This window comes from Branchiostoma floridae, unplaced genomic scaffold, assembly GCF_000003815.2.
Source record: "Branchiostoma floridae strain S238N-H82 unplaced genomic scaffold, Bfl_VNyyK Sc7u5tJ_1560, whole genome shotgun sequence".
In the NCBI taxonomy this organism is placed as follows: domain Eukaryota; kingdom Metazoa; phylum Chordata; class Leptocardii; order Amphioxiformes; family Branchiostomatidae; genus Branchiostoma; species Branchiostoma floridae.
This window is the reverse complement of record NW_023365758.1, coordinates 351,356-364,656: the sequence shown is the minus strand read 5'-3', so window position 1 is coordinate 364,656 and position 13,301 is coordinate 351,356. Positions and strand designations below refer to the sequence as shown.

The following is a 13,301-nucleotide window of genomic DNA, read 5'->3' as shown; positions in this document are numbered from 1 at the left end:
ATTTGGAGGGGGTCTTTCTATTTTGTTACAGCTGTTTCACTATTGAGTGTACCCGTTGATGTTTCCACATCTACGAAAAGGAATACGCTGTGTAGTGGAGATATGTTTTTTTTAACGTTCATCATTGTTGATTTTAATTTTTAGAAATGGGCGAAAGAAACAGCGAGGTTGCTATGGACGATCACCAAGTTGTGCACTCTAGAGACGAAACAAGCAGCAGCGAGAAAATAGACACGGGAATGCAGCAGAACAATGAAGGGGACATTCCATGCGAGGAAACGTGCGGTGTAAATTCTGACAACCATGCACAAGTTAAAACAAAGGAGACGGACAGGCTTGCGGTGAAACATACTGTCGATAAACGCTTTGCATGTACGGAGTGTGACTATAGGACTGCCTTTAGGTCCCAGCTGTTGATACACACAAGAAAATATACCGGTGAGAAACCCTATAAATGTGACCAGTGTGACTATTCTGCTGCACAGAAAGGAACTTTAGACCAACATATGACTAAACACACCGGAGAGAAACCCTTCATGTGTGGGGAGTGCGAATACAGGACTGCTTTCAGTTTTGCCTTAACCGTACACATGAGAACACATACAGGTGTGAAACCTTATAAATGTGACCAATGTGACTATTCTGCTAAACAGAAAAGCAACTTAGACCGACACATGGTAACACACACCGGAGAGAAACCCTTCATGTGTGGAGAGTGCGGATATAGGACGACTCAAAAGTCTTCCTTAACCATACACATGAGAACACACACAGGCGAGAAACCTTATAAGTGCGACCAGTGTGATTATTCTGCTGCAAAGAAAAGTATTTTAGACAAACACATGGCTAGACACAACGGAGAAAAACCCTTCATGTGTGGTGAGTGTGGATATAGAACGGTTAACAAGAACCGTACACATGAGAAGGCATACAGGCGTAAAACCCTATAAATGCGACCTTTGTGACTATTCTGCTGCAATGAAAGGTACTTTAGACGACCACATGGCTAGACACACCGACGAAAAGCCCTTCATGTGTGGTGAATGCGGATTCAGGACGGCTAGCAGGCCTTGCTTAACCATACACATGCGAACACATACAGGTAAGAAACCCTATAAATGCGACATGTGTGACTATTCTGCTGCACAGAAAGGCCATTTAGACGAGCACATGGCTAGACATAAGGGAGAAAAACCCTTTATGTGTGGAGAGTGCGGATACAGAACTGCTCGCAAGTCTGACTTATCGCGACATATGAGACGACATACAGGCGTGAAACCTTACAAGTGTAACCAATGTGCTTATTCTGCAGCACGGAAAGGACAGTTAGACCGACACATGACTAAACATAGTGAAGAAAACCCCTATAAATGTGACCAATGCGACTATTCTGCCGCAACGAATAGCAGTTTAGATCAACACAAGGCTAAACACAACAAACCCTTCATGTGTGGAGAGTGCGGATACAGAACGGCTGACAGATCTAACCTTACTGTACATATGAGGAAACATACAGGTGAGAGACCCTATAAATGCGACCTTTGCGACTATTCTGCTGCACAGAAAGGCCATTTCGACGAGCACATGGCTAGACATAAGGGAGAAAAACCCTTCATGTGTGGGGAGTGCGGGTACAGAACTGCTCGCAAGTCTGACTTGTCTCGACATATGAGAACACATACAGGTGTGAAACCTTACAAGTGTGACCAATGCGACTATTCTGTCAAAGATATAAGGTATTTAAAGAAACACATGGTCACACACGCCTCTTGAAGAACAGCAGTTTGTCGGCTCTATGAACAAGTACATAAGGTCTGCACATGGTCAACCAGACCGCTGAGAAACCCTACATATGAGTGGAGCGCGGCATCTAGAGACTACAGTGTCGTCCATCAAAGTGTTCTGCCGTTTCCTTTTCGTTCAGATCCTCTCTGCACATATCTAATAATCTAGACTTTGATGTATGTAGTTGCCGTTTTGAACCGAGATAGCGCATGCCTCGTTCTTTCAGAAACGGCTTATTACTGTTGTCATAACGAATAGTTGCTGATATTCTAGGTGATAATGCTACCTTAATAAGATGAATGTCAATATAACACATTGACTTGTCAATACTGATTGATGTTTCATTCATCATATCATCACAAACGTTGTTAGATTATCTTTATTGCATGTATTGTTAAGTAGTGATAGTATATGTTTGGATTTTGGTGGGGCATATTACAGGTATGGGTTTCTTCTTCTATATTGTGTCGAAAAAACGGACACTCCTCTCTATGACCATGGTATGTTCAGAACTCGGGTCATCAAAACTTAAGTTCCACTTCAGTACCCTAACAAGTGGTGGGAATGGGGTTGCACATTCTAACGCTAGTTCACCTTTGTTCGTAGGGTAACCTTAATCCGTTCTTTTAACGAACAATATATGTAGGGATATCATGTCGACCGATGATGATATCAAACTGCAATATTTCGAAACTAGCGCAATTTAAAACTACCGTCCATCGACTTGATATCCTTGGTTTTCTGTTTAGTAACACAGCGGATATAGGTTACCCCGCGGATAAAGGTGAACCATAATCATTTTATATATCATCAAGACATACCCACATTCCAAATATTTGATACAGCCATCCAGGCATTCAAAAGTTATACTGTCCACGCACAAACATGCACGCATTCATTCATTCATACGCACACACATACCCACATGCATATATACAAACGTTGCCGAAAACGTCACCTTCTATAGTGGGTAATAAAACAAAGTATACAACCCAACAATACAATTACGTCATTATTATGGGTCAAAGAAAAGATTAAACTGTACGGTGTAACCAGGTAAATCAACTTTAACCTTCGACCTCCAGAGCGCTGAAAGGTCAGTTCCCCAGACCGCCATTTTGTTTCATCGGAGAATGACGGGGGCAGATTCCTTCGTGTCCAGTTTGGCCGTTTTTATTACACTTCTTCGCATTAGCAGTCACTCAGTACCATAAACCGGTAGGTAAGACATTTGTTTACTGCCTGTTCACTCTTTGTCCGCTAATTCCATTGTACTTAAGGTACAAAAGGTTTCCTTCAGGAAATCAATGATCTATTTTGTAGAATGGGGAGGGGGGGCAGTACATACTAGTTGTTGATATAGGCAATGATAGACAATAATACGACTTAATAATATTTGAATTAAACGATTCTGAGGCATTTGATATATGTTAGGGGTCTTGCTCATTTGTTTCACGTGTGTGTTATGATACATCATTTTTGTGCATGGGGGGGGGGGGCGTGTATGTTCGTGTATCGGTGCATGTGCTTCACATCGACAAGGATTGACTACGTCAATGTTTGATATTAGTCTTTTGTGAGATTTGTCTTTAGGGATGGGTTTTTTCTAACTTATTACAGCTGTTGCACAATTGAGTGTACCCATTGTTGTTTCCACATCTACGACAAGGAATACGCTGTGTAGTAGAGATATGTTTTTTCAACGTTCATCATTGTTGTTTTTAGAAATGGACGAAAGAAACAGCGACGTTGGTATGGACGATCACCAAGCTTATCACACTAGTGACGAAACAAGCAGCAGCAAAAAATTAGACACGAGAAGGGAGCAGAACAAGGAAGGGGACACTCCATACAAGGAAACAAGCGGAGTAGAATCTGTCGACCATCCTCACCCTAAGGGTCGAACAGGGCAGACGGACAGGCTTGTGGTGAAACGTACTGTGGACAGTCGCTTTGTGTGTACGGAGTGTGACTATAGGGCAGCCACAAGGACTAACCTAATCATACACACAAGAAAACATACTGGCGAGAAACCATATAAATGTGACCAGTGCGACTATTCTGCTGCACAGAAAGGAAATTTAGACCAACATATGACTAAACACACCGGAGAAAAAAAATATAAATGTGATGAGTGTGACTATTCTGCTGCACAGAAAGGACGTTTAGACCGACACATGGCTAAACACACCGGAGAAAAACCCTTCATGTGTGGAGAGTGTGGATACAGGACGGCTAACATGTCTTCCTTAACCAGACACATGAGAACACATACAGGTGTGAAACCCTATAAATGTGACCAGTGCGACTATTCTACTGCACGGAAATCTCATTTGAATCGACACATCGCTAAACACACCGGCGAAAAACCCTTAATGTGTGGGGAGTGCGGATATAGGACGGCTGACAGGTCTGTTTTAACCGTACATATGAAAACACATATAGGCGAGAAACCTTATAAATGTGACCAATGTAATTATTCTACTGCACAAAAAGGAAACTTAGACCGACACATGGCTAAACACACCGGCGAAAAACCCTTCATGTGTGGAGAGTGTGGATACAGGACGGCTGACAGATCTGCGTTAAAATCACATATGGGTAAACATACAGGTGTGAAACCCTACAAATGTGACCATTGTGACTATTCTACTGCACAGAAATCTCATTTGGATCGACACTTGGCTAAACACACCGGTGAAAAACCCTTCATGTGTGGAGAGTGCGGATACAGGACGGCTGACAGGTCTTACTTAACCGTACATATGAGAACACATACAGGTGTGAAACCTTATAAGTGTGATCAGTGCGAATATTCTGCTGAACGGAAAATATATTTAGACCGACACTTGGCTAAACATACCGGAGAAAAGCCCTTCATGTGTGGAGAGTGCGGATACAGGACGGCTGACAAAAGGGCCTTAACCGTACATATGAGAAAACATACAGGTGCGAAAACTTGTAAATGTGACCGGTGCGACTATTCTGCTGCAAGGAAAAACGATTTAGACTTACACATGGCTAAGCACACCGGAGAAAAACCCTTCATGTGTGGAGAATGCGGATACAGAACTGCTCGCAAGTCTGACTTATCTCGACATACGAGAACACATACAGGCGACAAACCTTACAAGTGTGACCAGTGCGACTATTCTGTTACAGACAAAAGGTGTTTGAAGAAACACATGGTCACGCACGCCCCTTGAACAGTTCACAGTTGCAAACACTGGACGGTTGAACAACAACAGTTTGTTGGCTCCATGAACAAGTAAGTTAGGCCTGCACATGGTTGAACAAACCGCTGAGAAACCCTACATGTGAGTGGAGCGCGGCTTCACATGGATAGACCTTACATTTAGCGGTAGCTACAGAGCTAAGGCCGTCTATCGTGTATTTTAAATCGTTGTGGTTATGCTTTGAAATTTCAGTTTTGCAATTGCAAGTTTCTTTTCCGTTCAGATCCTACCTAGACATACCTATTAGTATAGTCATAAATACATATAGTTGCTCGTTGAAGAGATTCATCAGTCACGTTTGTACACAGTTAATAGAATTTTCATCAAATACTACTTTTAGAAATGTAAACTCACGTACCTCCAAATTTTCGATGGCTATCAGTCCATCTTGATCACAGAGTGACCTAGTGCTCGCGAGAGTTGCGAGAACTGGGTCGAGACTTGCGTGGATCTTCTGCCCCTCACCCCGCCTCCTTGCGGAGTAAGGGCAAGTAGGACTTGGGCAGCTCCAAGTTGTTGTGTTTTCGCATGCCCCAATCTTACGGAAACACATATTCAACAGTAAACCGCATAATACTGCTGTAGGAGATACTGATATTCTAGTTCATAATGCTACCTCAACTAGGTGAATGTCAATATAACACTGTAGTCATTGACTAGGTGCTGATGTTTCATACATCATATCAAATGTTCTTAGATTATCTTCATTCTTTGTATTAGAAGTGGTGATAGCATTACTAGTAGTAGTATATCATGATAATGTAAATTATCATGATTCATATGGTCTACTTCTACAACATATCAAAAATAGATAAAGTAAAATGAATTGTTTGTTCGGCTACCTCGTGCTGTTTTTTTTTTTATACAACACAAATCATAGTTTTAATGTCGATTGCCAAACAAATGACCGGCGGAGAAATTATCGGTATTGTAGCGCATGCGCAGATGGCCAACTCAAAAGGATAGGTAGCCTTGGTAGAAGTGCTTTGGAAAAAAATGGATTTTGGTGGTGCTTATTGCAGGTAAGGGTTTCTACCTCGATATGGTGTCGAAGAAAACGGACACTACTCGCTATGACCACGGCATGTTCAGAACTCAGAACATGTACATAAAAACCTGAACAAGTGGCAGTGGTGCAAATTCTAACCATTTTTTATATCTTACCAAGACCTACCATCCAAGCCGTCTAAAGTTCTGCTGTCCACGCAAAAACGTGCATATGCACGTATTCATACACACATGCATATGTACAAACACTACCAACAACGTCACCTTTTTTTATTATTGCAACATTAATACAATACAAAAACATAGTGGTGCCCCTACTCAAGCACACATGCTTATATTTTAGACACCACTAGACAAAATAACCACACAACATAGGACAAAAAAGATGAAACGGGTACGGGAACGCCTTATTCTGAAAAGAAACACACGGATAAACTTATGTTACCAATAGTAAATGATAAGTATAGTCAAAAAGCAATAATTAAAATCGTTTTGTTTCGGATAAGTATGATTGAGTTATGGAGAGAATTTGGGAATTTATATCAGATGTCAGTAAAGCCGATCCTTTAAAGGGGCATTCCACTCCAGAAGGGAGTGTTATATTCCAATAGATGATGTATCAATTAATACATGATCAGTCGACCTTTGGTGGAATTCCACTTGTGGCGAATTACGCAACGTGTGTTTGTAAAACAATGTGACACTCACTAAACCCATGCAGACCCTACCCATGTATTCCCTATACGTGTAGACACTTCCTTTATCGTGAATATTTTCGGCATAAATGAGGGGCGCTTAGCAAACCAAGAAGGTCAATTGTTCACAACATATCAAAGAACACATAACAGAGGTGTTTTTCGTAGCGCCCCTGAAATTAGCTTTGTAACCTAAGTTAAGTCAGGCGTTGTCATGCACATTGTATTTAGCCATAGGCTGAGATTGATTGATTTAATTAGAGGGTACTTGGGGAGTTTTGTAGAAGACTGAATGCTTTTTGATGCGCGTGGGGCTAATGAATACTCCATTGTATAATGTTACGTAGCATACATTTGTCACTTCATACAATTAATATCTATCGGAAAATAACAGCCCCGTCTGGAGTGGAATGCCCCTTTAAGTAGCAGATAAACAAAAGAACTATCAGATAACGAATTTAAATCTAACATAGGAATATTCAAGTTTTTAAGTCTGTCTAAGAGGAGTGTACGTTGTTGAACATAATTAGCACAGTGAAGCAGGTAATGAGGAATGCTTTCGCATAGGCGCCCGCAGCTGAAAGCAGGACTCGCAACTAAGTTACGAATGAACAGACTGTGGTTTAAGCTGCAGGTGCCGATGTTAAGACATGTGGGTAAAGCGCAGGTGTATCTCGGTCCAAAATTGAAATATGGTACAGCAACAGGGCGAACAGATTTGACCAAATACCTTTTAAAACGAGCAACGCTCAACAAACGAATACTAGAATCAAGAGAGTTCCATAACTGAGTTGAGTGCGGTAAAAAGATTTTTGAAAACAAGTGATAATACTCACTCTGTTACTTGGAGATTGCGTTTGCTGCGAAGATTGTATGACGTTGTTGCAGAAACCTCTGGCGGTAATAAATCGGTTAAATACTTCCGTGTTTGGCCAATAACAATTTTGTGGAATAGAACAAGAGAATGAACACAACGTCGATCAGTTAACCTTTCCCAGCCAAGTTCATGAAGAAGAGAAAACTATGAAGACCCCCTCACGGTATACCGTAAGGGAGCATTCGTACTGGATCCTCTCAATAAGCTGAGAATCAGAAACTGAACAGCTATGCCAGAATTTTCCAAGGTCGAATAAAAGACTTGTAAATAACTTCCAGAATTTTAGAAATATCAATATCGGATATATACAATTCTGAGCAGAAGTAATACACTCAAATAGCCGAGTATCAGTTACAAAACTAAGTTCAGGGAGACTAAGTTCAAGTTAACGTCACCTTCTGTGGTAAACAAATAATACAACCAAAGAACAGTGTTATTTTAACAGAGTAAAGTAATACAGTTATTTTGTTAAGGTAAACTGTACACTCCGTAGTGAGTCAACTTTGACCTTCCACCTCCAAGGCGCTAAAAGGTCAGTTTCCCAGACCGCCATTTTGATTTACCGGATGATCACGGGCAAGATACCTGCGTGTCCAGTTTGGCCGTTTTTAAGACAATTCTGCTCGTTAGCAGTTAATTAGCACATAAACCGGTAGGTAAGGCATTTCTTTACTGCCTGTCCACTTCTTGCCTGCTTTTTCCTTTGTACTTTAATGAGATTAAACAAAGGTTTCGGGAAATCAGTGATCGATTTGTAGTAGGGGAGTGGGGCAGTAATTACTAGTTGTTGACATAGGCATGCATGGACAATGATACAGTTTTAAAGCTCTGACTTGAGTGCGAGTATATTCGTGTATCGATGCATGTGCTTGACATCGACAAGGATTGACAATGCCACGGTTTGATAAGTCTTTTGAGAGATTTGTCTTTGAGGAGGGAAATTGTTACGGTTGTTTCACAATTGATTGTGCCCATTGACTTTTCCATCATTGTTGTTTTTAGAAATGGACAAAACAAACAGCGGGGTTGCTATGGACTATCACCAAGCTTATCACACATCTTGTCAGATACTTCCCTCTCAAATCCACACAATCCCTCGCTTAGATGATGACACACAGAAACATGAAGCTGATCTCCTTCAATTGTAGAGGAATCAGATCATACAATAAAAGACTAAAAATTTTAACTTGGTTAAAAAAGAAGAAGACTGACATATGCCTTTTACAGGAAACTTATCTGACAAAGGATATAATACATACTATAGATAAACAATGGGGTGGTAAAACCATCCACTCTTTTGGTACAAACCATAGTAGGGGTGTAAGCATTCTATTTGACAGTAAACTGCCTGTAGAAATTCTAGAACAAAAAATTGACACTGAAGGAAGGAAAATTGTTGTGAATTTCAAATTGTACCAGGAAAAATATACCCTACTATGTTTATATGCACCAAACGATCAAAGACAGAGAAGAACTTTCTTCTATGACATTCAAGAATGGTTACATGACTGGAATTTATACACAATGTTGGTTGGAGGTGATTTCAACTCCATACTTGACCAAAATATGGACCTTCTTGGTGGGTCCCTGGCGACAATTGACAAAAATCAGGCCGTAAGGGACCTTTGTGCCCATTTCAACCTACAAGATATATTTCGGCACATGCATCCCACACTGAAAAGTTTCACTTGGAGAAGAAAAACAACTGCACGAAGGCTAGATTACTGGTTGGTTGAAAACACCTTGACTGATGTTATGGAAGCTGGCCATTATGCCAGTATTTGCAGTGATCACAATGCTGTGTTTATAGATATGCATGTTAAGGAAACACCAAGAGGAAATGGATTCTGGAAACTAAATGTTAATCTTTTAAACGATCCAAACTATAAACACGAAATAGAAAGGCTTATAGAAGATACCAAAATAGAATTCAAACAGTGTAAACCAGAACTTATATGGGAAATATGCAAAATGAAGATCAAAGAGCTGTCTATAGCATGGTCAAAGTTTAAAACTAAAGAGAGAAACACCTTAGAAAAAGAAACAACAAATAAATTGGAAACTCTACAAGAGAAAATAGATAAGGATTTAAATCCTCAAACTCTTGCTGAATATGAATGTGTTAAGACGCAGCTGGAGAGTATTCTCCTAGAAAAGGCCAAAGGTCAACAAATCAGAGCAAAAGCAAGATATATTGCAGAAGGTGAAAGACCATCCAAGTACTTTTTGAGCTTAGAAAACAAGAAGCAAAGTCAAAATTGTATAACCTCGCTAGTGAGAGACAATGAAAAAATACATGACCAAGCAGAGATATTAAAAGAGTGTAGAAGCTTTTATCAAACTCTATACTCCTCTAAAAAGGTACCCGAAGACAAAATTGAAGACTTCCTGGGATCTATGAATATTCCAAACATACTATCTGAACAAGAAAAGCAGGAGTGTGACAAACCAATCACATTACATGAGTGTGAAGAAGCTGTAACAAGCATGAAACAAGGTAAAACACCTGGCCCTGATGGGCTTCCACCTGAATTTTACAAACTGTTCTGGCCTTCAATTGGAGTTTTAGTGCACTCTGTTATTTGCAATGCACTCAGTGAAGGAAAACTACCACCCTCCTTCAGAAAGGCCCTACTAAGATTGATACACAAAAATGGAGACATGGAATCACTTAGCAATTGGAGACCTATAAGCCTCTTAAATACCGATTATAAGATACTTGCTTTTGTCATGGCAAATAGAATTAAACCTCTCCTGAAAGATCTAATAAATAAGGACCAGTGTGCTTACATAAAAGGACGTTTCATAGGACAAAATGTTAGATTAATTCAAGATATAATTGACTTCTGTGACTCCAAAAATAAGACAGGTATTGTACTATTCATAGATTTTGAGAAAGCATTTGATTGTGTGGAGCACAATTTTATGTTTAAGGTATTAGAGAAATTTAACTTTGGCCCAAATTTTGTAAACTGGGTAAAGATCATGTATTCTGACTGTCTGGCCTCAGTCATCAACAATGGCTGGAAAGCCGCTAGTATACAACTGCAGCGGGGTATAAGACAAGGATGCCCATTAAGTGCGTTACTGTTTCTTCTTGTAGCAGAGATCCTATTTTATAGCATACAAAATAACCAAAATATCAAAGGTGTCACAGTAGACGAAGCAGAAGTTAAGATGTGCCAGGTGGCAGATGATACCACTGTTTTCTTGTCCACTGAAGACTCACTGTATGAAACACTTGAGTGCCTTAGCTCATTCTCTAATGTGGCTGGACCCAACTTAAACAAAGCTAAAACAAAAGGACTGTGGCTAGGTATATGGAAACACAGAAAAGATGAAATAGCAGGCATCCAATGGCCTTCTGTAATTAAGTCACTTGGTGTAAATTTTGGTCATAGCAAGGAACAACTAATGAAATTAAACTGGGATGACAAGGTAAAACAAGTTAAAACAGTTCTCAATACATGGTGCCAAAGGAATCTTACTTTATTTGGGAAAATAACCATTGTAAAGGCATTGGCAGCTGCAAAGGTAACATATGTAATGAACATTCTTCCAACACCAACAATAGTGTTAAAGGAGCTAAATGCTGCCTTTTTTAACTTTGTGTGGAGTGGAAAAAAGGACAAAATTAAACGGAAAACTCTCATTGGCAACTATGAACAGGGAGGTTTAAAAATGCTAGACATACATAGTGTGAAAGATGCTCTCTTGGCGTCTTGGGTTAAACGTTTACTTAATGGTAAGGGTTCTTGGAGATATATCCCTTTACACTACTTATCTTCCTTAGATATAGACTTGAATTTTGTGTTTCAAATGAGTTGCATTGAAGACAAATACCTGTGTAATGTACCCCTCTTTTATAAGCAAGTTATCTATGCATGGTACAAAGCTAAAAGCAATTGTGACACAAACCAGATTATCTGGGGAAACAAGCATATTGTATCAGGGGGGAAAACACTCTTGTACCCACATTGGATTAACTCTGGTTTTGTTTATATACAGGATATTTTACAAAATGGTACTTTTATAAGTGACAGAGAGGTGTTCCGAAAACTTACCAAGAAACATAACTGGATGTGTGAATTGCTCATTGTAAAAAGAGCCATACGTAAAAATTGTTGTATCGAAAGAGAAACGTTAGAAACACCAGCCTTAGATTTTCCAAAAACTTCTGTGATATACCAAAACCTTATGTTACAAATATTTATAGTTCCAAACTGCCAACAGAAATGGCAGACACATTTTGATATATACTCACTTAATTGGAAGAAGATTTGGAAAATGCTAGGCACAACTTCATGTAAAGAAACACAAATAGCAGAGCTTAATTACAAACTACTTCATCAAATTTTACCATGTGGTGAGAAATTAAGCAAATGGAGAATACAAGATGAAGATGGTCAAGTAATTGATCCTGTATGTAAAGTATGTGACAGTGGTCATGTTGACAACTATAAACATATGTTCCTGGAATGTAAAAGGCTAACTAACCTGTGGAATTTAGTACATACTTCTGTACCATTTAGCCCCAGTAACCCTTATATTGATTTTGAAGAGATGATACTGGGAAAGGTAAACCAGCCAATAAACGAAAATATCCTGAAGAAAAGAATACGAATAATATCTATAGCAAAGTGGGTTATCTTTAAAACATGGATTTTTTTCTAGAAAGTGCCCACGGCCAATTTCAGGCCATAACTTATCTAACATCTTCAATTGTGAACTCAAAAACAGACTTCATGTTCTGTAATGTTTACTTCTATGTACTTAAATAATAATTTTTAAGCTCATAAAAAGCAACAACAACTGTTAAACCCATAGTATGTAAACTATAGTTCTAGTCCAGTCTAGATCTACTGTGTTATAACATACTGTAAACTATACATTGTTATGAAAGAAAAAGTCCCGAATGTTAAAAGTTACTTGTTGTTTTTGATAACCATCTACATGTATCATAATTATTCCATGACAATTGTGGCAACCATGTGGTGTATATTGGTTATACATAATAGCCTGTATAAGTACATGAGAGAAATTCTTATATAGACAATGATACTTCTTCCATGCGCATTACCTATTGTGTATTTCACTAGTACTTCAAATTACTCCATGTACAATAGTAGCTTAGATACTCTGTTGCTGACAAATGTATTATTTGTTTTACTAATAAAGCCTTGGAAAAAAAAAATAAAAAAAAAATAAAAAAAAAAAAAAAAGCTTATCACACTAGTGACGAAACAAGCAGCAGCAAAAAACTAGACACGGGAAGGGAGCAGAACAAGGAAGGGGACATTCCATACAAGGAAACAAGCGGTGGAGTAGAATCTGTCGACCGTCCTCCAGCTCAGGGTCTGACAGAGCAGACGGACAGGATTGCGGTGAAACGTACTGTGGATAAACGCTTTGCGTGTACAGACTGTGACTATATGACAGCCTCAAAGTCTAACCTATTAAGACACACAAGAAAACATACTGGCGAGAAACCCTATAAATGTGACCAGTGTGACTATGCTGCCGCGCAGAAAAGTACTTTAGACCTTCACCTAACTACGCACACCGGAGAAAAGCCATTTATGTGTAAAGAGTGCGGGTACAGGACGGCTAACAGGACTTACCTATCCGTACATATGAGATCACACACAGGTGTGAAACCCTATAAATGCGACCTGTGCGACTATTCGGCTAAAACGAAAG

At 39.5% G+C, this 13,301-nt stretch overlaps 3 protein-coding genes across 3 annotated transcripts in view; all 3 read left to right on the top strand.

Annotated features, from left to right (window-relative positions):
* Nucleotides 1-2,116, top strand: part of LOC118408182 (zinc finger protein 347-like) — a 14,193-nt gene extending 12,077 nt beyond the window's left edge. The window contains exon 2 of the mRNA XM_035808817.1: nucleotides 145-2,116. Coding sequence (XP_035664710.1) covers nucleotides 145-950 — 806 coding nt within the window. The 3' untranslated portion in view covers nucleotides 951-2,116. The remainder of the gene's footprint in view (nucleotides 1-144) is intronic.
* Nucleotides 1,171-2,396, top strand: LOC118408181 (zinc finger protein 436-like). Its single transcript, XM_035808816.1, has 2 exons — nucleotides 1,171-1,684; nucleotides 2,392-2,396. The coding sequence occupies exons 1-2, from the start codon at nucleotides 1,171-1,173 to the stop codon at nucleotides 2,394-2,396; spliced, it is 519 nt and encodes a 172-aa protein (XP_035664709.1).
* Nucleotides 2,397-3,970: 1,574 nt separating this feature from the next.
* On the top strand, nucleotides 3,971-5,802 carry LOC118408233 (zinc finger protein 569-like). Its single transcript, XM_035808892.1, has one exon. The coding sequence runs from the start codon at nucleotides 3,993-3,995 to the stop codon at nucleotides 4,989-4,991; it is 999 nt and encodes a 332-aa protein (XP_035664785.1). The 5' UTR covers nucleotides 3,971-3,992; the 3' UTR covers nucleotides 4,992-5,802.
* Nucleotides 5,803-13,301: the final 7,499 nt, after the last annotated feature.